We start from the raw sequence: 23,773 nt of genomic DNA on the forward strand, positions 1-23,773 counted from the left end.
CTCCTGCGCTCCGCTCCGCCGCCCGGCCCGGCCCCGCCGCCCGGCCCTCCCCGCCCCGCCGCCCGCCGCCGCCGCCAAGCGAGCGCGGGGATCGGGCGGAGCGAGCAGGCCGCGGCCCCGCCCGCAGGCAGCGAGCGGGCCGACGGGGGCCTCCCGCCGCAGGTGAGAGCCCTTTGTGCGGGCCTCGGGCCGGCGGGAAGTTGCCCCCCGTGCGTCCGCGGGGCCTCGGGGCGGCCCATGGGGGCGGCGGGCCGCGGGCGGGGCGGGCCCGGCGGTGGGCTCGGGCCGCGGGGAGCCCCGGGCGCGGAGCCGTTCGCCGCCCGCTGAGCCCGGCCTGGAAGCGCCTCCGTTCCGTCTGGGCGCTCCTTCCGAGGGATGAGCGGGACCCGGAGCCGGTCCCGGTGAAGCAGGTCGGTATGGGCTGCCCACGGGATGGGGTGGGATGGGATGGGATGGGATGGGTGATGCTGGGATGTGGTGATGCCGGGATGGGATGGGATGGGATAGGATGGGTGATGCCGGGATGGGTGATGCCGGGATGAGTGATGCCGGGATCGGGGTGCCGCCACAGCCCGCGGGGATGGCACTGCATGCCGTGCGATGGGACGGCTCCCCGACCCGGCCCGTGCTGCGGGTCAGCGCACGGTGAGCCCCGGGCTGCGGCCGGAGGTCCTGCTGGGAGCCGGCCCGGCCTGCGGGGCAAAGCCGTGCCGCCTCGGCTCGGGGGGCGTTGGGGCCGTATCCTGCCCTCAGCTCCTCCTCCGGGTGTCAGAGCAAAAGAGCTGAGCTCCCCCATCCTGGCAGGACCCCGGCCCGGCCCACCGGGGGCCTCTGGGTGTTGCGCTGCCCAGATCCGTGCTGGGGGACGAAGTGATGCCTGCAGGGCACTGAGGGGCCAGGGGCCGTGTCCTGCCCGCAGCATCTGCTCCAGGTGTCAGCACAAAAGGACCGAGGTCCTGGAGGAAACCAGCCTGGCACGTTGGCCTCTGGGTGCTGTATTGCTGGGGTTTGTGCTGCAGGACGAAGCGATGCCCCGTCCCTGTAGCACAGAGGCACTGCGGGGGTGTGGGTTGTGCCAAAGCAAGGACACTTCTGTGCTGATGAAGTGTCTCGTCGCTTGTTCATACTCACCGCTCACCGGTGGATTTAACTCTTCTCTTGGTTGACACTGGGTTTTATCTGTGGGAAGAACCACACAGCAAGGCCAAGCAGTACCGCTGGGGCAAGCTGCTGGGCCCCAGCGCCCTGTTATCCCAAAGGCTGGAGGAAGGCTCGGCTAAGCAGTTGCTGTAATGCCTCTTTGCCCATCACAGAGAGTGCTTTGCACGATACCTGCAGGTTCTGTTTTGTCTGCAGGCAGGGTAACACCGAGGGCAAACCTTTCTCTGTCTTCTCTGGCTCTTCCTACAGGCAGAGGGGAAGCTTCACGAGTACCTCCCTGCCTTGGCTCTGTCAGAGGTCGATGTGCTCGATGCTGGAGCTTCAGGAGGAGGTTGGGACCGGCAGAACTGCCTCACTGGGGTGGGAATCTGCCCTGCTATTTGTAACGTTTAACCCGGTAGCTTTTTTGCACAGCGTTTAGCACACCTCAGCCCATGCAGAGAAACGGGTGGATGTGTTCACCCTGTTAGAGCCGCTCCGGTGCAAATGGGTGAGCTTCCAGGGGAGCGTTTTGCTCAGACCCTGCACTGCATCCTGGGCCTGATGGGGACTGAGGCAGCCTCTGCTGCTTCGCGTGAGAGCTCGCCAGGCAAACCCGTGGCCGTGTTGGCCAGGCAGGGTTTGTCTCTTTCTGCGCCGAGTCCTAGGCTGCTCCCAGCGGCATGCAGTGCTCTAGCCCTGGCCAGCTCCCCTCCGTGGGCTCCCAGGTGCTTTGCAGGGGTGCGGGAGAGTTTGCAAAGTGAGCCACGAGCTCACTTGAGTGGAGAGCTGCCCATCTGTCGTCTGAGATCTGACGTGAACTGTCTTCTTCTTGCAGGCAGAGCTGCTCCCTGCGCTGCATCGCTCGCCCTGCCTGCGTGTGAGCGCGTCACAGCCGGCACAGAGAAGGGCCTCCTCTTGTCTTCAAGGCGCTTGCTTCTACCTGCCTGCCTTTTTTTTTCTTTGTCCGAGAAAAGGAAAGAGAAAAAGAAAAAGCCAAACGGAAAACCGGAACACGCAGTCTGCAAAGAACTCCTGCAGCTCCAAGGAGGAGCCCGTGGCATCTCGGCCTCCTCGCTTCCCAGGATCCTGGCCGTGGGCTGGGTTTCCTGTCCTCGATTTCAGGATCGGTGCGGGGAATCAGAGCCTTGGATGCTTTTGATTTGTATTTTTACTTGAACCTTTCTGACCGAGAAGCTGAAGCTGTCACTGCTAAAACCCTGTTTTTTTTTCCCAAGCATGTCAGAAAGCTGGCAGCAGCAACAGCAGCAACCGCAGCAGCCGCCGCCGCCTCCGCAGCAGCACCACGCAGGGACCACCGCCCTCCCGGAGCACTCCATCCCACCCAGCAGCGCCGACAACCCCCTGGGCTGTGCCGTCTACGGCATCCTGCTGCAGCCGGACCCGGGCCTGCAGCACCACCAGCACGCCCCGCTGCAGGCTGGGGAGCCGTCCCACAAATGCGGGGTGTGTGGCCACGACCTCACTCACCTCTCCAACCCCCATGAGCACCAGTGCTTGCCGGGCCATGACCGCTCTTTCCAGTGCACGCAGTGTCTGAAGATCTTCCACCAGGCCACCGACCTGCTGGAGCACCAGTGCATCCAGGTGGAGCAGAAGCCCTTCGTGTGCGGCGTGTGCAAGATGGGCTTCTCCCTCCTAACCTCGCTGGCGCAGCACCACAACGTCCACAACGGCAACGCCATGAAGTGCTCCATCTGCGAGAAGACCTACAAGCCGCCCGAGGCCGAGCACCCGCAGCCCCTCGATCCCTCGGAGAAGCCCTACAGCTGCTCCATCTGTCAGAAGACCTTCAAGCACCTCTCGGAGCTGTCGCGGCACGAGCGCGTCCACACGGGCGAGAAGCCGTACAAGTGCACGCTGTGCGACAAGAGCTTCAGCCAGTCGTCCCACCTGGTGCACCACAAACGGACGCACAGCTCGGAGCGGCCCTACAAGTGCACGGTATGCGAGAAGACCTTCAAGCACCGCTCGCACCTGGTGCGCCACATGTACGCGCACTCGGGGGAGCACCTCTTCAAGTGCAACGTCTGCGAGCTGCACTTCAAAGAGTCGTCCGAGCTGCTGCAGCACCCCTGCACGCCCAGCGGCGAGCGGCCCTTCCGCTGCGGAGAGTGCCAGAAGGCCTTCAAGCGGCCCTCGGACCTGCGGCAGCACGAGCGCACGCACAGCGAGGAGCGGCCCTTCAAGTGCGACCTGTGCCAGATGAGCTTCAAGCAGCAGTACGCGCTCATGCGCCACCGCCGCACGCACAAGGCCGAGGAGCCCTTCAAGTGCAACCTGTGCGAGAAGGGCTTCGTGCAGCCCTCGCACCTGGTGTACCACCAGCACGTGCACGGCATAGAGAACCTCTTCAAGTGCAACGTGTGCCAGAAGGGCTTCAACCAGTCCTCGGAGCTGCTGCGGCACAAGTGCGTGCAGAACGCCGAGCGGCCCTTCAAGTGCGCCGTGTGCAACAAGTCCTACAAGCGGGCCTCGGCGCTGCAGAAGCACCAGCTGGCCCACTGTGCCGAGAAGCCCCTCAAGTGCACGCTCTGCGAGAGACGTTTCTTCTCCTCCTCCGAGTTCGTGCAGCACCGCTGCGACCCGGCCCGCGAGAAGCCCCTCAAGTGCCCCGACTGTGAAAAGCGCTTCAAGTACGCCTCGGACCTGCAGCGCCACCGGCGCGTGCACACGGGCGAGAAGCCCTACAAGTGCCCCTCCTGCGAGAAGGCCTTCAAGCAGCGCGAGCACCTCAACAAGCACCACAGCGTGCACGCCCGCGAGCAGCAGTACAAGTGCATGTGGTGCGGGGAGCGCTTCCTGGACTTGGGCCTGCTGCAGGAGCACAGCGTCCAGCACACGGCCGAGGGCGCCTACCAGGTGGCCGCCTGCTTGCCGTGAGCCTCCCGCCCCTGGTGGCTTTCAGCTTGCATGTGACGCTCCCGGGCCTCGGCCTCCCCTTCCCTCTCCTCAGCTGGAGGCGGCCTCCAGGGAGTGCTGGGGGAAAGGGGAGGTCCGGCGGGCAGGGGGAAGCTTTCCTCTGGCCTCCGTCGTCTGCAACCCCCGTCGCACAGGGGTTGACGGACGGTGCGAAAGGCTCAGAGAGAGTGGAGAGGAGAGGAGGGAGGTGAGAGGTGAGAGGCAGCGATGCCTGGAGCTGCCTGGTGTCCCCTGGACTGTGCTTCCCACCGTACCCACGCTGCAGTGCCGGGAGCTGGCAGGGCTCTGCTCGGCCGCCCTCTGCATGCAGCCTCTTTTCCCCGTCCCACCCAGTGATTCTTCTTGCAGAGAGTGCTTGGGAGCAAAGCACAGCGCTCCCTCTGGGTGTGGTGTGCTGCTCGCTGGGGACGTGGCAGGTTTCCGTGCTGGGCTCTCCCAGTGTCGTTAATCCAAACTCAAACGAGTGACTCGAGGGGACCGTTACAGACCATTAGCATTTATCGACTGCCCCGACCTCCCCTGCTCTCCCTCTTTCTAGAGCGTAGAAAGGGAAAAGCCGTGGGGCTGCACACCTCCAAAATGCACTTTGGCATTGCTGCTCCTGCAGTTGGTGGCTCTCACACTTGGGAGTAGTTCTGAGCGAGCCTGCCCATCCCCATCCCTGCTGGCAGTGAGGGAAGAGCACCGAGCACCACACTGCCGGGAGTGTGGCAAGGAGAGTCTCTGCTCCTGGTTGTGAGCGTGGCATTGAGCAGCTGCCTCCGGGAGGACCTCGCTCTCCTGTGAAGACTTACCTCCAAGCCCAGGCTCCTTCCCTCCCTGCGCTGCGTGGGCTGTGAGCATACCTCCAGGGTCGGGCACAGGGACGTCCCCGCAGCTTGAACACTAAGGGGTGAGGTGAACACTACGAAGAGCCTGCAGCCTCAGGAATGGTCTCGGCCATCTCTGGTGGTGACCCACGTGGTGCTTTGGGGTGTCTGATTTGCTGGGGGAACCAGTTCTGTCCAGATGAAGTTGGGAGGACCCTTCCTGCCCCGTGGGGTTGGCTCCAGGGAAAGGGGAAGGTTAGCGGTGGGTAAAGGAGAGGTTATTTTTCCCCTCTGGCGGGAGTCCTGATTTACCCCTTTACTCTTTCTTTACCTCTTCCGTTTTTTCAGGTTTTGCACAGTTCTTGTAAAGATCACTTAAAAATAAATCTCCCCTAGCAAGGTTGGTGCAGCCTCAGGTGTTTTCCTCTGCAGGGTTTTGCTGGCTTCCTATGGCCCAGAGCCCCATGAGGTGCCAGCTGGATGCCCTCAGGGTTGAAGGTGTGCCTGCCGCCTTGCTGCCAGCCTTGCCCTCTCCTTGGTCGGAGATATCAGAATGTTACAACCCTGTGTGCTCTAACCCAGCCGGGTGTGGTCCTGGACTACCTGCCGTATTGCTCCAGCTTCGGTGCGGGTCCAGTCTCAGCCCTCCTGTGCCCTGGGTTGTCCATTGGGTGAGCCAGAGGTGTTCCGACCAGCTCTAATTAGCAAACAGCAGCCCGCAGATTGCCTGCATGCCGAGCTGGCGATTAGGACAAGTTGAAAGTCTAGGCGGATGGACCTTGCACAGAGCTGGGCCGTGTCTGCTTAGCAGATGGGAGACACTAAAAGGTGGAGAGGAGCTTCCAGCTCCATCTCCAGCGCAGAGGCGGAGCAGAGTGCGTGGCCGCGGGGCTGGGGCACTCGGAGGCCCTGGGGCTGCCTCCACGTGCAGCTTCACGGAGCTGCAAGCAAACAGACCTTCCTCTCTGCTGCCCAGGGAAGGGGGACCGATGCTCATCCTGACTTCATGCTGCATCAGAGATGTAGAACTTCCTACCGAGTTTTCTGTCCGCGTTTCTTTTTTTGTTGTTTTTTGTTTTTCCTTTTTTTTTTTTTTTTAAAGCAGTTTGTTAATATTCATTAAAGAAGTACTGTATAGTTTAACTGGATGTCACAGCGGGTCTTTGAAACAAAAGCACGCCGGGTCCACGCGCTCACACAGGGATTAGGGGCGCTGGGAAATGCCGCTGGTGCCGCAGGGCCGGAGGTAAACGGATCAAGCAGCAATTGGCAGGCTCAGCAAGGGGAGGCTTAACCCAGCCCAGCACAGATTTGTTGCCTCCTGCCCCAGATCCTTCAGGCCGGCACCGAGCGCGGCAGGACGGGTGCCTCACCCTTGGGGTTCCTCCTTGCACTGCACCCGGAGGGCGGCCGGGACGCAGCGGCGCTGCTTGTGCCCCCACGGTAAGTGCCTGGGGCTGACCTGCTGGCTCCTGGGCTTTCTAGGATGCTGTCTGCTGCTCTGTTTTGGGGTCTGCTAGCTCTGAAGTTGGGGTGGCAGTCAGGAGGTGGGCAGTAGGGGACAGCTGGTGTTGGTAATCCCATTTGCAGGCAGCGCGGTGTTAATCCCTGGGGAGCTGGGGTGGGCCTGGGGTCAGCAGGAGCCACTATGTCGTGGGGTGTCCTGGGGTGTCCTGGGGCACGGGGTCACAGGGTGAGCAAGCTGCAGGCGTTGTCCCTGGGCTGCTTGCAGGAGCCACAAGTGTTCCAAAGGAATGGCAATGTGCTGCATGGTGTTCCTTGCTGTCCCTGTTGTCCCCTGGATAATGTCTCTATTCGCAGCCCCTTAATCCCTTATATCCATGGGGGGTGAAAGGCAATTTCTTAGCTGGTTTCTGGTCATCAGGCCCCTCAGGGGAGCTGTACCAACACTCCTGCAGGCAAGAAGATAGGGGACATGGCCCCATGGGATGGGAATCTGGGGCAGAGTGAGGCTCTTTGGAGGGGGAACGTCAGGAGATATCCTCAGTCTGAGCCCTCAGATGTCCTCACTCGGCTATCACCAGGTCACCGTGCCATGGCAAGCGGGGTGAGGAAGGCGCAGGGAAGCACAGTGGGTGCTGAGCCCATGAGCTTAAAGCACGGGGGGTGGCTCGTGGTGGGGGTGAGACGTGGGGCTGAGCCGGGCTCAGTCTGGCTGTGCCCAAGCAGGAACAAAGAGGAAGGAAGCCCAGGACCTGTGTAAGAGGACTGCACTGGGGACGGCCGTCCCCTCTGCACGGCGATGCTGGGCTGGATTGAGCGGGTGGTCCCACAGCCCCCAGCACAGAACCTGCCCGAGGAGAGCCCCGCAGCACCACAGCCGGCCAAGGTGAGCAGGGAGGTGGAGAGCCAGAGCTCATGGCATCCCTTTGGTGGAGGCTTTGGGACACCAGCAGCCAACGCCTCCAATCCGAGGCTGTCTCTCACCCCAGGTGCCAGCAGGGAAGGCCAGTGCTGGGGATGCTGCGGACCACACGCAGGGTAAGCTCCACTGAGCCCCCCACCCCCAACCTGCGTGCGGAGCAGTGACAGGAGCTGCCTTTTTCAGCTGTCATCAAAGACACAGAGAAGAAGGTGGAATTTGCAGTTGCTGAGGACCCAGCCCCAGCATCAGCATCGGTGTTTGAGAGGTATTGGGGTACAGTGGGGATGGGGACACCGCTGCCCTGCACCCGCCTGATGCAGCCCTGCCCCGCAGCGTGGGGAGCAGCGTGCTGTCCTGGATCTCCCAGGGGCTGGAGAAGGTGGTCCCGCAGCCAGCACCGGCCCTGGGGTCACTGCAGGCGCTCGGGAAGAGCTTCGAGACCAGCGTCGATGTCCCCGACCAGGTGGGCCGTGGGCACGTCCCCACATCCTGCCTGCTGGGTTCTTCTGGAAGATCCACAAACCAGGGGGAGCCCCCTCTGCAACACGTGGCTTTCTGCCTTCACCCAACTCCGGGCAAAGGGCAGGTTTCCCCCCTCGGCCCACCAGGTGATACTTTCTGCCTTTCCAGACAGAGGTGCAGGTCCTCAAGGATGAGGATGAGGATGCTCTGGGTAAGGGGGGCAGTGAGCTTGTGGTTTGAGGTTCCCTCCTGGCTGCCAGCCGCTGCACGCCTGATCCTGCTCTCCCTGCAGAGATAACACCCTTTGACCCCGAAGAGGATGAACTGGATGGCTGCGAGCTGGAGGACGGCTTGGGCACGGGCACGGAGAACTGGTGGGTGCCCTGTGTGCAACATCCCATCAGCAGGCAGAGGGGTGGCCTGGGGTGGAGGGATGTGGGATATGGGATGGGCAGACACGGTGTGGGATGCAGGATGCAGGATATGGGATGGAGGGATGTGAGGTGTGGGATTTAGGATGGACAGACACGGCATGGAGAGATGTGGGATACGGGGAGTAGGGATACAGGACGTAGGATGCGTTATTTGTGATGTAGGATATGGGACTGAGGGATATGGAACATGAGATACTGGATTTAGGATGGAGAGGTGTGGGATGGGGGATGAAGGATGTGTGGGATAAAGGATTGTAGGATGAGGAATTTGCAATGAGGGATTGTGGGTTGAGGGATGCAAGTTCTAGGACACAGGATTTGAGGTAGACATGGGATGTTGGATGCAGGATTTGGGACTGTCTGAAACGATGTGGGATGAACAGACGTGGGATTGGAGGGATGCAGGATGGAGGGATGTGGGATATGGGATGGAGGGTTGCGGGATGTGGGATAGAGGGATGCAGGATGTGAGATGGGGGAGGGATGGAGGGATGCAGGATGTGAGATGTGGGATGGAGGGATGCAGGACGTGGGATGCAGGATGCAGGGTGAGCTCTGACCACACCTGCTCTCCCTGCAGGGCAGGAGCGCGCGTGCTGAGCTGGCTGGTGCAGGGCTTTGAGAGGATGGTACCTCAGCCAGAGGTGCCAAAAAAGCCTGAGGTGAGCACAGCTGTGGGTGCTGGTGTGGCATCGTGGTGCTGCAGCCCCCTCTCCCAAGGCAGTGGGGGGTTTCCCTGGGCATTCCCTGCCCACTCCAAGACTCAAGCAGCCCATTGGGCCAGGCATGGTCTTGAGAGGGGGGGTGGAGGGCAGATGCAACACACAGGACGCAGTGGGACAGCAGCAGCACACGGCCGTGTCCATCCCTCTCTCTGCAGCCGGAGCCGAAGAAGGAGCGGTGCAGTGCCGCAGCAGGAGGTGAGCGCTTGGCAGGGATGAGCAGTGCCCCCTGAGGTGATGTCTGCACTGCCTGACCCTTTGCTCTTTGGGACCAAACCTGAGCAGGCGCAAAAGAGACTAAAACTCGGGTGAAGCCCAAAGACAGCATCCGGGGAGCGGTGGAGCCAGCGGTGGGCGAAGGGCAGCCAGAGCCGGGGACCACCACCCTCCTCCCTCGGTCCATGGTTGGGGACAGCGGCAGGTATGGGCGGTGACACTTCTGGTGGGGACGTGGTGGGAGCAGTGTGGGGTCTCATGGGGGCTTTCTGCTTGGCAGCATGTTCGGCTGGTTCGTCCAGGGGCTGGAGAAGGTGATGCCGCAGCCCGTGCCCAGGGAGAAGCAGGACGTGCAGGTATGGGGTCCGCAGGCGGATGCTGGGAAGCAAGGACAGGGTGCTGGGTTCAGGGCTGTGGGGGTGGATGTGTGTGCTGGGGCATCAGTGGGGCCTCTCCCAGTGCGACCCTGCTGCTGGGTTTGCAGCATTGCTGTGGGTGGGAGGGAAGAGAGGGCCCTGGGGTGGGCAGGGGGAGCAGGGACCGTGCCTGACGCTGCCCTTTCCTCCTGGCAGGGAGCAGCCGCCACAGCCTTCAGCCCCGTGGAGGAAAGTAAGTGCTCGCCGCTCACACCCTGCCCTTCTGCTGTCAGATTTTGGGACAGGGTACCCGAGGAAAGCAAGTTTCTGCTGCTGGGGGTTTAGATATATGGCACCTGAGTGTGTGCTCTCTTAGGGAAGAGCAGTGGGGTTTGTGCTGCTGCTCCTGTAGGGCGCCCCGAGATGCTCTGTGCCGGCTGCTCCGCCGGCAATGAGCGCAGGGAGCGAGCTGCAGCACAAACCCACAGCTCCCTAATGTTTTCCTTCTCCTTTTGTTTCAGGGGGCAAAGGGGCTTAGCGCCTCTGAAACAAACGGAAAATGAAGACAGTGGAGGGCCCCCAGCACGTGGGACTGATCCGTGGAGAAAGAGCAGCTGGGGAGGAAAGGCAGCAGCACCGGGCACAGCGGGAACAGGGCTCAGGGCTCATGGTTTGGGGTGGGCAGGAGCCCCAAGTGCCAAGAATTGGGCACACACCCCATCCCCACATCCCTTTAGGACAATGATGAAATGACCCAACTGAGCCCCAGCTACTGTGCTTCTACGTAATGCACCCTGCTGGAACCAGTAGATTAGGGGGAGTGGGCTCCTGGGTGGGGCCGTGGTTTGGTACCTATAGTGCAGAGCAGATGGCACAACTGGGTTCTCTGCCCTTCTGTATTGCAATTTGTATGTTTCCTTTTGGTTTCGCAGTGGATGTGTGAATTCCCCCCAATGCCCCACAATAAATTGGCTTTACACCACACCAATGTCTTTATCCCTCCTGATTGTTGGTTGGGCACACGTGTGTGGGGCTGTGCACTTTGCAGCCCCATACAGGCAATGCTGGGGCGTAGCGGGGTGCCAGGGGAGCTCCAGCAGTACCCGTGGCACTGCCCACTGGGGCCAAGCCTGGGGCTGAGCACTGCAGAGCTTTCCTCAATCACTTTTCAGTTCATATTGTCCCTGTGGAGTCCCAGGAGATGGACCTTGCGCTGGAGGAGCTCGATGACGGCTGGAGTGCTGAAGCCATGCATGAAGCAATGGCCTGGGATGACATGGCTGAGCTGGGGACGCAGGGCTGTCCCCTTCCCCCCATCGAGGAGGAGCCGCAAGAGGAGGAGACCAGGTAGGGCAGGGGGCTGCTTTCCTCCTGGCACTCTCAGGATCTATGGGATGGCCAAGAATGGCTCTTTGCAGTATGGCTGAAGGGTTTAGACCTCTGCCATCCATTTATCGTGGGGTTCTGGTGAGGTCCTGGCACTGCGGCCCAGAGCTGAGGGTGCCCCATCCCTGGAGGTGCCCAAGGGCACGGATGGGGCCCTGGGCAGCCCGAGCAGGGAAGGCACAGCTCAGCCCCATTTCATGCATTTCACCCCATGAGCTGCTCCCTTTCAGGCTGTGGTCCTGCGCCCCGAGTGCAGCTGAGGAGCAGGAGGAGGAGGGAGAAGAGCAGGAGAAGAAGATGGAAGAGGAGGAGGAGGTGGAGGAGAGCGCAGGGTGAGTGAGTGCTGCACAGGGGCCGGAGAGCAGCGTGCAAGCAGCGGTCGGCTCAGATGCGTGCGTGATGCTTTGGCGGAGGGTGATTTGGGGGCTGCTTTGGGAGGATGCTCTCGGGGCACGCGGCCATGAGGACGCTTTCGCAATCCGTCTCGTTGCCGGGTTTGCTGCTGACGCGCTCCTGGTGCTGCGCGCATCTCCTGGAGACGGCAGCTCCGGCTCCGCAGCCACCGTAGCAACAGCGCCCGCAGCGCTGGGCTGCGCCCGACCCCGGGGCACGGCGCTGCCGCCGGCTCCGTTGCTTCCTGCGATCGGGACCAGTGGGAGCAGGTCGGAGCCGGGTGCAGAGACAGCGAGTGCTGCCGAGGAACAGTAGGTGCGTTTTTGCTTCTTTTCCTGCTGCAGAAAACAGCCATTGCCGGCAGCAGCTTCGGAGCAGGGGGTATTTAAAGGGATCTTCCTGCTCGGTTCGTGGTTTGCTGTGATTTCACACGGCGAGATATCCAACCCGGTACTGTGGGTGCGCTTTGCACACTGCTGTCAGTTCCGTACGCTACCCGAGCTCCAGCGGTTGGGTGAAGGAGGCACTCCCCATCCTCCTCTGTGCTTGTTTATGGGAAACTGAGATGTCAGCAGGTTCCTGGGTCAGGGTGGCGAGGTCCCGAAACACCTCCCAGCCTGAAAGGTGTGCTACACCAAGACGTGTGCGTTGCTGTTGGAGCAGCGGGCGGCTCGGTGCCCTGCAGCTGGTGAGGGGCTGCCTCACCATGCGCAGCTCAGCCCCAGCTGTGCCCCGCCTGTCCCGCAGGGCCCTGCCCCATTCCCTGTGCCCCTCCACCGATGAGGGACCAGAGGACGTCTTCTATGCAGAAGAGGCCCTCAGCTTTGCACGAAGGGAAGAAGCTGAGATAAGCGATCTGGAAGGCGCTTTCATACAGGTACGGAGCTCCACGGGCACCCCGGGCTCAGCTTTGGGTACGCAGCATCACACCACAGAGGCTGTTTTTCGCCCTCAAATGGCTTTCTTTTTCCTTTTCCATCCTGAAGGTGCAAGAGCAGGCGGTGCAGGAAGAGGCTGCAGGAGCAGATGCTGCAGGTACAAGGCAGAGCAGCGCGGGGTTGGGTCGGGACGGGCTGAGCATGCAGAGGCACCGCAGTGCTGCGCCCGTGGGTGCACACAGCTCACCGTGCTGCCGATGGCAACGAACCACCACCAGCCCCACATCTCTGTGCTGCCATAACCATCCCGTCTCCGACCCTTCTGTCTCTCATTGCAGCCCTGCCCCTGCTTGAAGCACCTAGGCACCTAGCAGCATGGCCAAGCGCTCCCGAGACGTTGAGCTAGACCGGCTGGTGCACGGCACGCCGCCCGACCGCGGGGACGCGTCCCACCCCATGCTAGAGCAGCTCCCCAATGTCCCCAGCTACCGCATCCCCGTCCTCGCTGCCGGCAGGTGGAAGGCTGGAGTGGTCAACCCCAATTTTTGCAATGAGGAGCAATCCCCTGCCCTCCCCTTAGGTATCAGGCGACGGGCTTGCGAGGCTTTTGGGTGGGCGCTGTTCCTGGCTGCTTCTTGTATAGAAACACAAAATAAAAGCACGCTTCATGTTGCAGCACAGAGGCTGGGGAATGAAATTCCTCTTTTTCTGCTTCACCGTGACGTGCCTTGCTGGCTCAGCCCCTAACAAACAGCCACGAACGACGGCTCCCACTTGGCTGCCCCCAGACGTCCCGCTGAGCCCACTGCACGCACACCTTCTCTCCCCAGCATTCCTGCAAACCCACCGTGCTGAGCAGACAGGAAGACGGGTGGCCGGCGGGGCATGGAGCTATGGGACACCCCTCACTCTGCCCTTGTCCCCCCCCAGGGCTGAGGCGCTGCCCCGCTGTGGGCATCGAGAACGTGGATGGAGGAGGTGACCCCGTGGAGGACGATGACACCCGCTTGTCTCTGCCCACCCCCGGCTCCCCACACATGCTGGTGGTGCCTGGAGCCTCCCCCAGGTAGGGACCCCCGAGCCCCGGTGTGTGCTGCCTCAGTGCTGGAGTGGGGTTGAAGGATGGCTGTGTTTGCACGGCGTGATGGACAAAAGAAAGGCAGGTGGTGTTGTCTGCCTGGGCTGGTGCAAGGCCTTCAGCATGGTCCCAGAGCACATCCTTACCTCCAAATTGGAGGAAGATGGAGATGTAGGTTAGATGTCAGCAGCAAATCCTTCCCTCGGAGGGCGGTGAGGCGCTGGCACTGCTGCCCGGAGCCGTGGGTGCCCATCGCTGGAGGTGCCCCGGGCCATGGATGGGCACTGGGCAGCCCGAGCTGTGGGGCGGGCGGCCCTGGCAGAGGTTGGGGCTGGGTGGACTGAAAGGTCCCTTCCAACCCAACCTTTCTGTGACGATGGTGTGATTCTCGGTGCTGCCAGCAGAGGGCTGAGAAGCGCCGTTTGACTGCCTTTGAATCCAGGAGCCGGGCTCCCTTTCACACCATCGTCAGAAGTAGGAAATTGGCAGCAGCTCAGGCTGATCCCACCTCATGCACTCCCCACATCACAGGCATGCTCAGCGCCAGGCTCCCAGCAACCCGCTGCCATGGCTTTGGGTTATGTGGGTTATCTTCTATGGCAAGGAAACAAACTCACTGCCCCAAAACAGGGGAGCCACCGGGCAGGGCTCGGTGCTGCCCTTGCGCTGCTCAAACCGTGTGACGTTGGCTTTGCTTCCCATCACAGGGGATGCGGGCTGGGGGGTGGGTGGGCTTGCAGCTCAGCGCAGCTCTGCTTTGCGTCCGCAGGAGGAAGGTGGCAGCCCCTGCAGATGGCCTGGGAGAGGGGAGCCGGGACGAGGAGCCGCGGGACAGGTGCGTGGTGGCAGAAATAGGGCAGGTCTTGGACACACCGGGACACCAGAGGGAGAGGGAGCAGTGCTGGATGTGCCCCTGTGCTTCCCCACCCCACAGCCTGCCTGAGCGCATCGGCTCGGCCACCAGCCAGAGCAGCGCCGTCATCCACAACCGCCTGCAGGAGCTGGTCAGGCTCTTCAAGGAGCGAACGGAGAAGGTGAAGGAGAAGCTGACTGACCCCGACGTCACCTCTGATGAAGAGAGTCCTACAGCATGTGAGTTCAGCTTGGGCTGGGAGGCCGGGAATGCCAGATCTGGCACCTGGGATGGGGCAGCCCCGGCTCTGTGTGCAGGGTGGGGGACGAGAGACATGGAGCAGCTCCACAGAGCAGTGGGCACGGCCATGAGCTGCTGGAGCCCAGGGAGCGCTGGGGTACCGCGCTCACACGTCGGGTTTGGGTTTGGGTTTGGGTTTGGGTGGAGCCAGGGGCCGGCCTCAGTGCTCCTCGTGGGTCCCCTCCAGTTCAGGATGTTCTGTGGTTCTACAGCTCTACTCAGAGGGCGGCGAGGCAATGGCACTGCTGCCCAAGAGCTGTGGGTGCCCCATCCCCGGTGGTGCTCGAGGCCACAGATGGCGCCCTGGGCAGCCTGAGCTGGTGGCAGCAGGGGATTGGAACCAGGTGATCTGTGAGGTCCCCTCCAACCTAAGCTATTCTGTGGTTTTCTCCCAGCGCCCTCCAAGCCAGCACCCACAGCACCACCCCCACTCCCACCCCCGGGGGACGCGCAGGTGGGGGAAAAGCCAGCGGAGGATGACCACTACTGTGAGATGCTGTGCTGCACCTTCAAGTGCCAGTCCTGGATGGACCGCCTCAAGAGCTACCAGTTCCCCAGCAGCATCGACCCCCTCACCAGTGAGAGATGGAGCGTGGCTGGGCTGGGAGGAGGCTGGGTGGGACGTGGAGGGGCGGAGGGGGCAGCAGAGTGTCTTTTCCCAGAGGGCAGTGATGTCCTGGCACAGCTGCCCAGAGCTGTGGGTGCCCCATCCCTGGAGGTGCTCGGTGCCGGGCTGGATGGGGCACTGGGCAGCCTGGTCTGTGGGAGGTGTGGTTGCATGGCAGAGGGATGTGCGGCCAACTCATGAGGGCACGTTTCCCTGTGTTCAGACCTGGTGTACGTGCTATGGCTGTTCTTTGTTGTCCTGGCCTGGAACTGGAACTGCTGGCTGATCCCCGTCCGCTGGGCCTTCCCCTACCAGACGCCGGCCAATATCCACTACTGGCTGCTCATGGACTACCTGTGTGACCTCATCTACCTGCTGGACATCGTTGTCTTTCAGACCCGCCTGCAGTTCGTCCGAGGAGGAGACATCATAGTGAGTGGCAGCATGTGCCGCATCCCACGGAGGGACGTGGCCATGGGGCAATCCCACCCAGCACCCCCGGTAGCACCAGTGGTCTGTCTGTCGGTGTCTCCCACCATGGTGGGGTTTGATCTCCACCTTCCCATCGGAGCTGGGTCTGCTTAGGGAGGGCACAGACACTGAGGTTTCTCTTGTGAACTCTGCTTTCTGTGGTGCTCGCACTGCGCTATGGTTCCTCCAGGGTGCATAACGAGCAAGGCTCGTCCTGAAAAGGGAGGGTGAGGCGATGACCTGCAGCCAGGTCTTCTGCTCCTCCTGCTCTGCTCCCCTTCCATGCACAATAGGAGTGGATTCCCCATCGTGGTAAAGAAGGGGAAAGCCGAGCATGACCACGTTGGTGGTGATCTTGCCCTCTGCAGGCAGCGATCGATTACAGAGTTGTCGAATCCTTCAGGTTGGAGAAGGCCTCTGAGATGACCTATTCCAACCTCTCTTTCCCTCTCTTCCCTGCTATTCCCAACCAGAGTGACAAAAAGGCCATGAAGGAGAACTACCTGCGATCGCAGCGCTTTAAGGTTGGGTGTGACTTCATGACTCTGTGCCTTCAGTCTGTGACATGGCCTGCGGTTCCACCCCACTGGGCCTGCGGGTCCCCACCGCTGTCCCTCTCTGTCTGTGGGTTTCAGATGGATGTGGTGTGCCTCCTTCCCTTGGATTTCTTCTACTTCAAAGTCGGCGTCAACCCGCTCCTGCGTTTTCCCCGCTGCCTGAAGGTGAGTGGAAGAGTCCCATGCTGATTTGGGTGGCTACAGCCATACTACTCAATGAGAGGATGCTGTACGACGGATGGGAAGTCTTATCTCAAAGGCCTTCAGAGGCTGTTGGTCAATATTTCCATCTTATTACTCTCACATTTCCAAAGAAGGGTGGGTGCCGATGGAGCCACTTGTGGCTGTTGGTGCTGTGTGGGGAGGCCGGGCAGCTGGGCTCTCAGGATGCTGCTGTGGGGATGTGCCCCCTGGTCGGCGGTCGGCAGCTTCTCAGGAGGCCACGGCATGCCAGAGCACACTGCTTTCCTTCTCCTCCCAGTACCTGGCCTTCTTTGAGTTCAACAACCGCCTGGAGGCCATCCTGAGCAAGGCGTACATCTACAGGTGAGGGGAATCATTTGTGGAGGGCAACGATGTCTGTCACTGTTTGTCACTGGGGAAGATGGTTCATTTTGGCATACACCACTTCTGACTTCCTGACTTGCCCCGAGGCTGCTGCTTGCTGCCCCTTGTGATGCCAGAGCCAGTGTCATGTGTTTGTCCCAGCAGACACCTTGTCTTCTTCCCTCCCACTCACTGCTTGCACTTTCTGCTGCGCAGAGTGATTCGGACCACTGCCTACTTGCTGTACAGCTTGCACGTGAACTCCTGCCTCTACTACTGGGCATCAGCCTATGAAGGACTGGGCTCCACCACATGGGTCTACGATGGGGAAGGAAACAGGTACGAACCGGGGCTCGGGTCCTCACGTAGCACGGATCTGATGGATGAGAGCAAGGAACGTGTTTGGATGTGGCTGGGTCCATACAAATCTCTGAGGGAAGGGTCGTGGAATCACAGAGCCATCAAGGCTGGAAAAGACCACTGAGATCATCCAATCCAACCGTCAACCCATCACCTGTGCCCACTATGGGGGGTCCCGGGAGAAGAATGCTGAGGGTGAGAGGGGTGGTGTGGGGAGAGCAGGTGAGGGGGCTGTGGCTGAGATGAGGCCTGCAGCAATGATGGGTCAAAGGGGCTGCAAGCTGGGAGCCCAGTGCTGGGGATGAGGATGCTGTAGTAGGAGGGAGTGCTGCACACGCGGCACTTGGCCCATGAGCTGAATGCTGCCTGGTGACTAATACCCACAGCTGTGTGTTGTACAACATGGGCAAAACGAGGTGCCAAATAAAGTTTAATTAATTCAGCACCATTCTCCTGTGCAGTAAACGAGAGCTGGCTAACAAAATAAAGATCCGTGCACGTGTGTTAAAGGCTTACCATGCGGTGCGGGTGGGACGGTGGCTGTTGGTGTTTCCTGCTGTACTGCGGGCTGTACTGTGAGCATGGTGCGTGGATGGCGAGCTCACTCTGGGGGGTTTCATGCCCGAAATGTAACCACAACCGCATCCTCTGCCCCTCCCAGCTACATCCGCTGCTATTATTGGGCAGTCAAAACCCTCATCACCATTGGGGGGCTGCCAGACCCCAAGACGCTGTTTGAGATCGTCTTCCAGCTGCTCAACTACTTCACGGGTGTCTTTGCTTTCTCTGTCATGATCGGGCAGGTGAGTGGAGGGGGTCCCACGTGGGCTGGAGGCAGGCTCGGGGGTGGGGTCGGTCCACAGTGTCTGCGTTCCCCGTGCGGGGGCTCCGTAGCTGCTCAGCAAAAAGGCTGTGGTGGCTGCTGGGAGCCCCCTGTTAGCACACAGCAGATGTCCACAACTCCCTGAACCGCTTAACCCACGTGAGAGGTGATAACAGCAACTAAACCGTCTCTTCCTGCCCTGCAGATGAGGGATGTGGTGGGTGCTGCCACCGCCGGGCAGACGTACTACCGGAGCTGCATGGACAGCACCATCAAGTACATGAACTTCTACAAGATCCCCAGAACAGTCCAGAACCGGGTCAAAACGTGGTATGAGTACACGTGGCACTCACAAGGCATGCTAGGTGAGAGCCTCTTGGAGGGCCACGTTGTGCTCAGGGAGCCATCATCATGCTCCACGTGCATTTCACTACACTTGCTTTGCTGAAACCTGGTTGTCAAAGAGCAGCCAAGCAAACAGCTCGATGGGTTTGGGGTGGGGGAGGTTTATTTAACTCTTTTTCCCTATACATGTTTGTGGTATGTATGGTATGGCATATGGGCTTGCACATGGGCTGCCAATGGGACGCAGAGCCGTGGTGTCCGCTCCGGCACTCACCCACCCCCAGTGCAGCACTGCAGGGTGCTGAGCTCGTTGGGAAGGTGCTGGAAACACAGTTTTCTATTCTGCATCTCACAGATGAGTCTGAGCTGCTGGTGCAGCTGCCGGACAAGATGCGGTTGGACATCGCCATCGATGTCAACTACAGCATCGTCAGCAAAGTGGCCCTCTTTCAGGTATGCCTACAGGGCGGGCTCTGTCCCACGGTGCCCGGCTCGGTTGGCACAGGCTGACTGCTGTCGGCTCTGTTTGGGCCCAGGGCTGTGACAGACAGATGATCTTCGACATGCTGAAGCGGCTCCGGTCGGTGGTCTACCTGCCCAATGACTTTGTCTGCAAGAAGGTACTGAGATGCTGCGTGGGATGGGTGTCCCGTTTCTGGGCACCCCGCACTGCATCCGTCTCTGTTACAGGGGGAGATTGGCCGTGAGATGTACATTATCCAGGCAGGACAAGTGCAGGTGCTGGGGGGACCTGATGGCAAAACTGTGCTGGTGACGCTGAAAGCCGGATCGGTGTTTGGAGAAATAAGGTCAGCAGAGCACTGCTGGGGGGACGCAGCCCTCTGAGGTGCCATGGGCACTTAGCATCCTGCTGGCCTACCTATGGCCCATCATATGCAAGACTGGTTTAGATTGCAATATTAACACTTCAGGTGGGCAGGTGGGATTTTAGGTAGTGTTTTGTTCTTCAAAAACGAGGCTTGGAAAACTTCACTGCGGGTAATAATAACTCGGCCGTGAGTCCTCCAAAAGGGAGAACTGGAGGCATACGATGGGAAGAGGGAGATTTTATAGTAAGGGAGCTGTGCTGAGCCCATTGGAATGGCTTAGGTTGGAGGAGCCCACCCAGCCCCAAGCCCTGCTATGGGCGGGGGGCCCCCCAGCTCAGGCTGCCCAGAGCCCATCCGTGGCCTGGGGCACCTCCAGGGATGGGCGCCCACAGCTCCCTGGGCTTTGGCTGCAGCAGCTGAAGGCGGTACAGGAGCAGTGCTCGAGTCTCTTGGTGTTCCACTCAGCTTGCTGGCAGCTGGAGGAGGGAATCGCCGAACGGCTAACGTCGTGGCTCATGGGTTTGCCAATCTTTTCATTCTGGACAAGAAGGATTTGAACGAGATTCTGGTGCACTACCCCGAGTCTCAGAAGCTGCTGCGTAAAAAGGCCAAGTGAGTGCGGGCTGCAGGATGGAGCGCTGGTCTGAAAGCCACCGGGGAGGTTTCTCAATTCCAGCTGGTCTAACCCTGTGCTGACATCATCTCTTGTTCTCTTTGCTGCAGGAAAATGCTGAAAAGCAATAATAAACCCAAAGATGAGAAAGGAGGGCCTGGAGACCCGCTGATCATTCCCCCCAAAGCCGATACCCCCAAGCTCTTCCAGGCTGCTCTGGCTGCCGTGGGGAAGGCAGGAGGCAGAGGGCACCTGGCACAGCTGCGCTGGAAGCTGCGGCAACTGAAGGCGATGCAGGAGGCACAGGTCAGAATGGGGATGGAGAGATGGGCAAAGAGCTGGTAGGGAATGCGCTGCAGCCTTAAGGCTGGTAAACACCCAGAGGGATGCTGAGCACGTCTGCTTTTCTGCAGTGCTTCATGAAAGCACGGGGAGGCTTCGCGCAGGTCCCTGTCCGGAGCACATCACTGTGCTGATGGAGCTACCCCTATTCTGATGGAGCAAGGGCATGAGGACAGGCCCATCTGGGCACCTCTGCAAAGCTTTTGCCCAGATAAAGCCCTCCAGGAGCAAAATAAGAGCTGGTGCTTTGGGTGCAAGGAAGCCTTGTGCTCGTCCTACCTTCCCTCCCTACCCAACCTTGGGTTGCAATCCAGCTGCCCTGGGTGATCTTTGAGGTCCCTTCCAACCTGAGCCATTCCATCAGTCTCACGTGGCTCACTTCGGGCGGCATGGTGAGCAGTAAAGCTCCCCAGAGCACCCTGCTGTCTTTGTGCAGCACGGATGCTAAAGCCTGGGGATGTGGCTGGGGTCCTGCCGTGAACAAGGGTCTCCCAAAGCTGATTTTTGTCCTTCTTAATCTTTGTATCTCAGCAGCCCAATTTCAGTCCGATCCCACCAAAGTCACCGGTGCACCGGAGGTCGCCCACTGCCTCCCCCAAAGCGAGGACCCCTCCAGGAGAAGAGATATCCTCAAAATCTGCTGATAATTTAGTCGCTATCCGTGTGATTCCAACAGCCCAAGAGGATGAAGAGATACTTGCTGCTGAGATCTCAGAGAAAGACGATGAAAAAGAGGAGAAATGAGAACCAAGCTGATGCGGGGGCTGGTGGCACGAGTAGGAATTGGGCACATGCCTTGGGTAGAAGCTTTCAGTCATTCACGGTTCCTACCGATTGGAAGTAGGCATTGCTAAGTAGGTGCTGCAGGTGGGCTCTGCCTTTCTTCTCTGCTTAGATCTTCACCCACCGCCCATGGAACACGGAGCTGTATGAGGTGGTGAGGGATGGGCACAGCTGCACGGGGGGTGGGGGTCACCATCCCTGGAGGTGTCCCGGAGCCGTGGGGATGTGCCACTGAGGGATGTGGTTCAGATCAGCCACATGCGTGGGTGATGGTCGGACTGGATGGTCTCAGTGGTCCTTCCAACCTTCGTGATGATATGATTCCAAGTTCTGTGCTCTGGAAACATGTTCTATAGAGCATCCGTGTGCACATTCCCTCTAAATATCAGGCCTGAGATCCTGCAGAGGGACAGCCCAGAAGAAACGGCTCTTTACTCTCTGAATGGTTAATGAGTGCCTGCTCAGATAAAGCACGGAGGGTTTTTCACCTCCGAGGCTGAGTCACCCGAGGGAGAACAACAAGACTCCTCTGTTGGACCCAAGGTCGTCCCAAGCAGCGGGAGCGTGACTCATCTGGAAAGCATCTGGGCTGCGGTCCGGAGCCAAGCACAGACTGAAATCACATCGCCACGGTGAGTGCAGGGGGGGACCCCCCCGGCCTCACACTGCCAGCCAACAGCTCCTGGCGAGGGGGAGGAACCCAAACTTCAAGGAACTCCAGCACGCCCCGTGGGCACCCGCTGCCCTTAGCACCGCGCAGGAAACCCCAACATCCTGCCCGCCTCCCTCTGTATTTCGTGTGCTCAGCTATGTGCACGTGGTTCCCTGCTGGTACTGAAATGCCTCCATAAACCAGCCAGGAAACGTGGCAAAGTCAGGCTGGTGTGCTGCTGCGACTTGATAGGGTTTAGTGGAGCGGTTCGCATTGGTAGCGCTTTGTAACAGCTTTCATAACCCACCCCGTCTACAATAAACACCACTTAGTTCACCTTCATTGTCCGTGGATTTGTTTCAGAAGTCCAGGTTTGCAATGCCTGGCAGCAGAGCAGCACGGGAAGGCAATGCAGTGCTCTGTTAAAAGCAACACAGAAATGCTTTGGGAAGGGTTTGTGCTCCGTTGGAATGAGAAAACAGCCTCCCAGCTTCCCGCAGGGCTCAGATAGGGAGGTGGCAGAGGGGTGAAACGAGGTGGTCTTTAAGGCCCCTCCAACCCAAGGCATTCTACGATTCCATGAAGGGGGGGAAAAGCCGACCCGCACCGACTCACCCATTTCCCAGCGTGTCTCAGAGGTCACGCAGTACTGCTGGTGGAACGGTCACACCTCTTTGTCACAGAACCGCAGAGCCCCCACAGCTGGAAAAGACCTCCAAGGTCATCCAGTCCAACCATCCACCCGCCAACAGCACTTCCCCACTAACCCACATCCCTCAGTGCAACGTCTCAGCCTTCCTGGAGCACCTGCAGGGACAGTGACCCAACCACCTCCCTGGGCGGCCCCTTCCAGCGCCTGAACACTCTTTTGGAGAAGAAATCTTCCCTCCTATCCATCCTTTCCCCTCCTATTCAACCTTTTCCCCGATATCCAACCTTCTTTGGCCCCCAGAAGGAGGAAAGGGAAACAGAAAAGCTTTCTGAAGTGACAGACGCTCGCATGAGGATTTGAGTTTTCAACACATGGCATTAGAAGATAATGGGAACATAACTGGTAATTCTGGAAGCGCATGAAGGCTTAAAGCCATCCTCCACTGGACCTGTTTACGGCTTTAGTGCTTCGGAGATTATTCCCAGGTAATAATTAAGTTGAGGTGGGGTTGGGCTTCCAGCCCGTCTCCCTTTGCCGTGCAGGGCTGTTGGGATGGGGCAGCTCCACATTCACCCAGCTGGCTGGGGGTGGCCATCAGCCATCCCTCTGCTGCAGCCCACAGCCCTTCTGCTACGCACGCAGTGGGCACTCTTGGTGTTGGTTCCCACTGAATGTACCTTCACTGCATTTCTTCTCAGCCTTTGCTCGCTCCGCTCTGATGTTGGCCGAGCGCTGTATCGATCCACAATGAGATGCTCTAATAATATTAATGCAGTGTATGGGGATCTGTCTGTGCAGCCACCCGTTGCCAGCCCAGCACTGATAGCTGTGCTGGAAATTCTGCATTGCAGTCTTCTCTCTCGCTCCCATTTCCCTCATTTCACCCATTTATCAGAGGTTTATAACCCAACGCAAACACTTGCCTGCTTCCCTTTCCCTACAGATGGAGCCCGGGCAGGTATCTTCTCTATTTATAGTGAGAGCAATCTTTTAAAGAGATTAAGTGCAATTGCAGGTTAATCACCGATAAGGTTATGAGGAAAGTAAAACCAAATAAGCAGGTTTGGGGATTAGATCCGGGCCTAAAAGAAATTGCAAGATAAATGGAAAGTCCCTTTAAGTGGCATTTAATTATAAAGCTTGAAATAAAATGGAGCGTTTCAATCTCAGAACCCGGAGGTCTCAGCCAGCACAACACCCTTCTAACTCCACGAATCCTTTTTCTGCCTATATGTTTTTTTCTGTTGCATGGATCTGCTTAGAGTCAAGGCTGCACTCCCGACCCTGAATCCCACTCGGTGTGAGATGGAGCTGAGCAATGCCTGCTTTGCTCTGCTGGGATGGGGCATCTCAGCTGCAGTCATTTGGAATTAACACCCCGAAATAAGTAGTGACATTCTTCCTTTGATACGATCAGAGAATCATTAAGGTTGGAAAAGACCTCTAAGACCATCTAGCTGACCTACCAATACTGCCTGCTAAACCACATCCCTTTTCTCATCCTTCCCTCATCTACTTGTCCTCGTTTTGGGATGAAACTTTCCAAGCGTAGTTCATTTCCAGTGCCTCGGGGAGATCTGAGCAACATCCAGCAAGATGGCTTTGAGTCATCGGAAGAATGAGATATTCATGTTCTTATTTCACACGGTTTTCCCCCTGTGGAGGTTACTTCATGCACGTGAAGAGCTGGAAGTCAAAGGGATGTGGTCAGTGGGCATTGGGGTGGGGGTGGGGGTCAGACTGGGGTAGCTCAGAGGTCTTTTCCAACCACTATGATTCAGTGGCAGGTAGGGCAAAAACAACCAGAAAAGAGTGATAGATGGAGTAGAGGGACTG

At 59.4% G+C, this 23,773-nt stretch overlaps 2 protein-coding genes across 9 annotated transcripts; both read left to right on the plus strand.

The window, feature by feature from the left end:
- The first annotated feature begins 67 nt into the window (after positions 1-67).
- Positions 68-5,295, plus strand: ZNF319 (zinc finger protein 319). 6 transcript variants are annotated; one of them, XM_004944030.5, is made up of 3 exons: positions 68-410; positions 1,411-1,521; positions 1,979-5,295. In XM_004944030.5, the coding sequence occupies exon 3, from the start codon at positions 2,380-2,382 to the stop codon at positions 4,042-4,044; it is 1,665 nt and encodes a 554-aa protein (XP_004944087.1). In that variant the 5' UTR covers positions 68-410; positions 1,411-1,521; positions 1,979-2,379; the 3' UTR covers positions 4,045-5,295. The 6 variants fall into 6 exon arrangements, with proteins under 6 accessions (XP_004944087.1, XP_004944086.1, XP_015147799.1 ...); XM_004944029.5 differs by having other exon boundaries at positions 1,411-1,492; XM_015292313.4 differs by having other exon boundaries at positions 68-162.
- On the plus strand, positions 4,443-21,627 carry CNGB1 (cyclic nucleotide gated channel subunit beta 1). Of its 3 annotated transcripts, none has more exons than XM_015292310.4 (33): positions 4,443-6,335; positions 7,083-7,242; positions 7,346-7,394; positions 7,462-7,543; positions 7,612-7,741; positions 7,909-7,951; positions 8,033-8,114; positions 8,755-8,836; positions 9,055-9,094; positions 9,179-9,317; positions 9,393-9,468; positions 9,685-9,721; positions 10,641-10,815; positions 11,085-11,186; positions 11,995-12,124; positions 12,234-12,282; positions 13,056-13,191; positions 13,973-14,038; positions 14,138-14,295; positions 14,752-14,934; positions 15,187-15,395; positions 15,908-15,958; positions 16,070-16,156; positions 16,473-16,537; positions 16,754-16,876; positions 17,559-17,700; positions 17,926-18,085; positions 18,421-18,518; positions 18,602-18,685; positions 18,756-18,874; positions 19,361-19,507; positions 19,619-19,814; positions 20,382-21,627. In XM_015292310.4, the coding sequence occupies exons 2-33, from the start codon at positions 7,156-7,158 to the stop codon at positions 20,592-20,594; spliced, it is 3,540 nt and encodes a 1,179-aa protein (XP_015147796.2). In that variant the 5' UTR covers positions 4,443-6,335; positions 7,083-7,155; the 3' UTR covers positions 20,595-21,627. The 3 variants fall into 3 exon arrangements, with proteins under 3 accessions (XP_015147796.2, XP_015147797.2, XP_040501912.1); XM_015292311.4 differs by having other exon boundaries at positions 20,385-21,627; XM_040645978.2 differs by having other exon boundaries at positions 9,182-9,317.
- Positions 21,628-23,773: the final 2,146 nt, after the last annotated feature.

The sequence above is a fragment of the Gallus gallus genome, chromosome 11 (genome assembly GCF_016699485.2).
Source record: "Gallus gallus isolate bGalGal1 chromosome 11, bGalGal1.mat.broiler.GRCg7b, whole genome shotgun sequence".
Classification (NCBI taxonomy): domain Eukaryota; kingdom Metazoa; phylum Chordata; class Aves; order Galliformes; family Phasianidae; genus Gallus; species Gallus gallus.

Coding starts and splice junctions, on each gene's coding strand:
- ZNF319 (XM_004944030.5), top strand. CDS start 2,380: ATGTCAGAAAGCTGGCAGCAGCAACAGCAGCAACCGCAGCAGCCGCCG.
- CNGB1 (XM_015292310.4), top strand. CDS start 7,156: ATGCTGGGCTGGATTGAGCGGGTGGTCCCACAGCCCCCAGCACAGAAC. Junction 9,722..10,640: donor CTTCAGCCCCGTGGAGGAAA/GTAAGTGCTCGC, acceptor ATCACTTTTCAG/TTCATATTGTCCCTGTGGAG. Junction 12,283..13,055: donor TGCAGGAGCAGATGCTGCAG/GTACAAGGCAGA, acceptor GTCCCCCCCCAG/GGCTGAGGCGCTGCCCCGCT.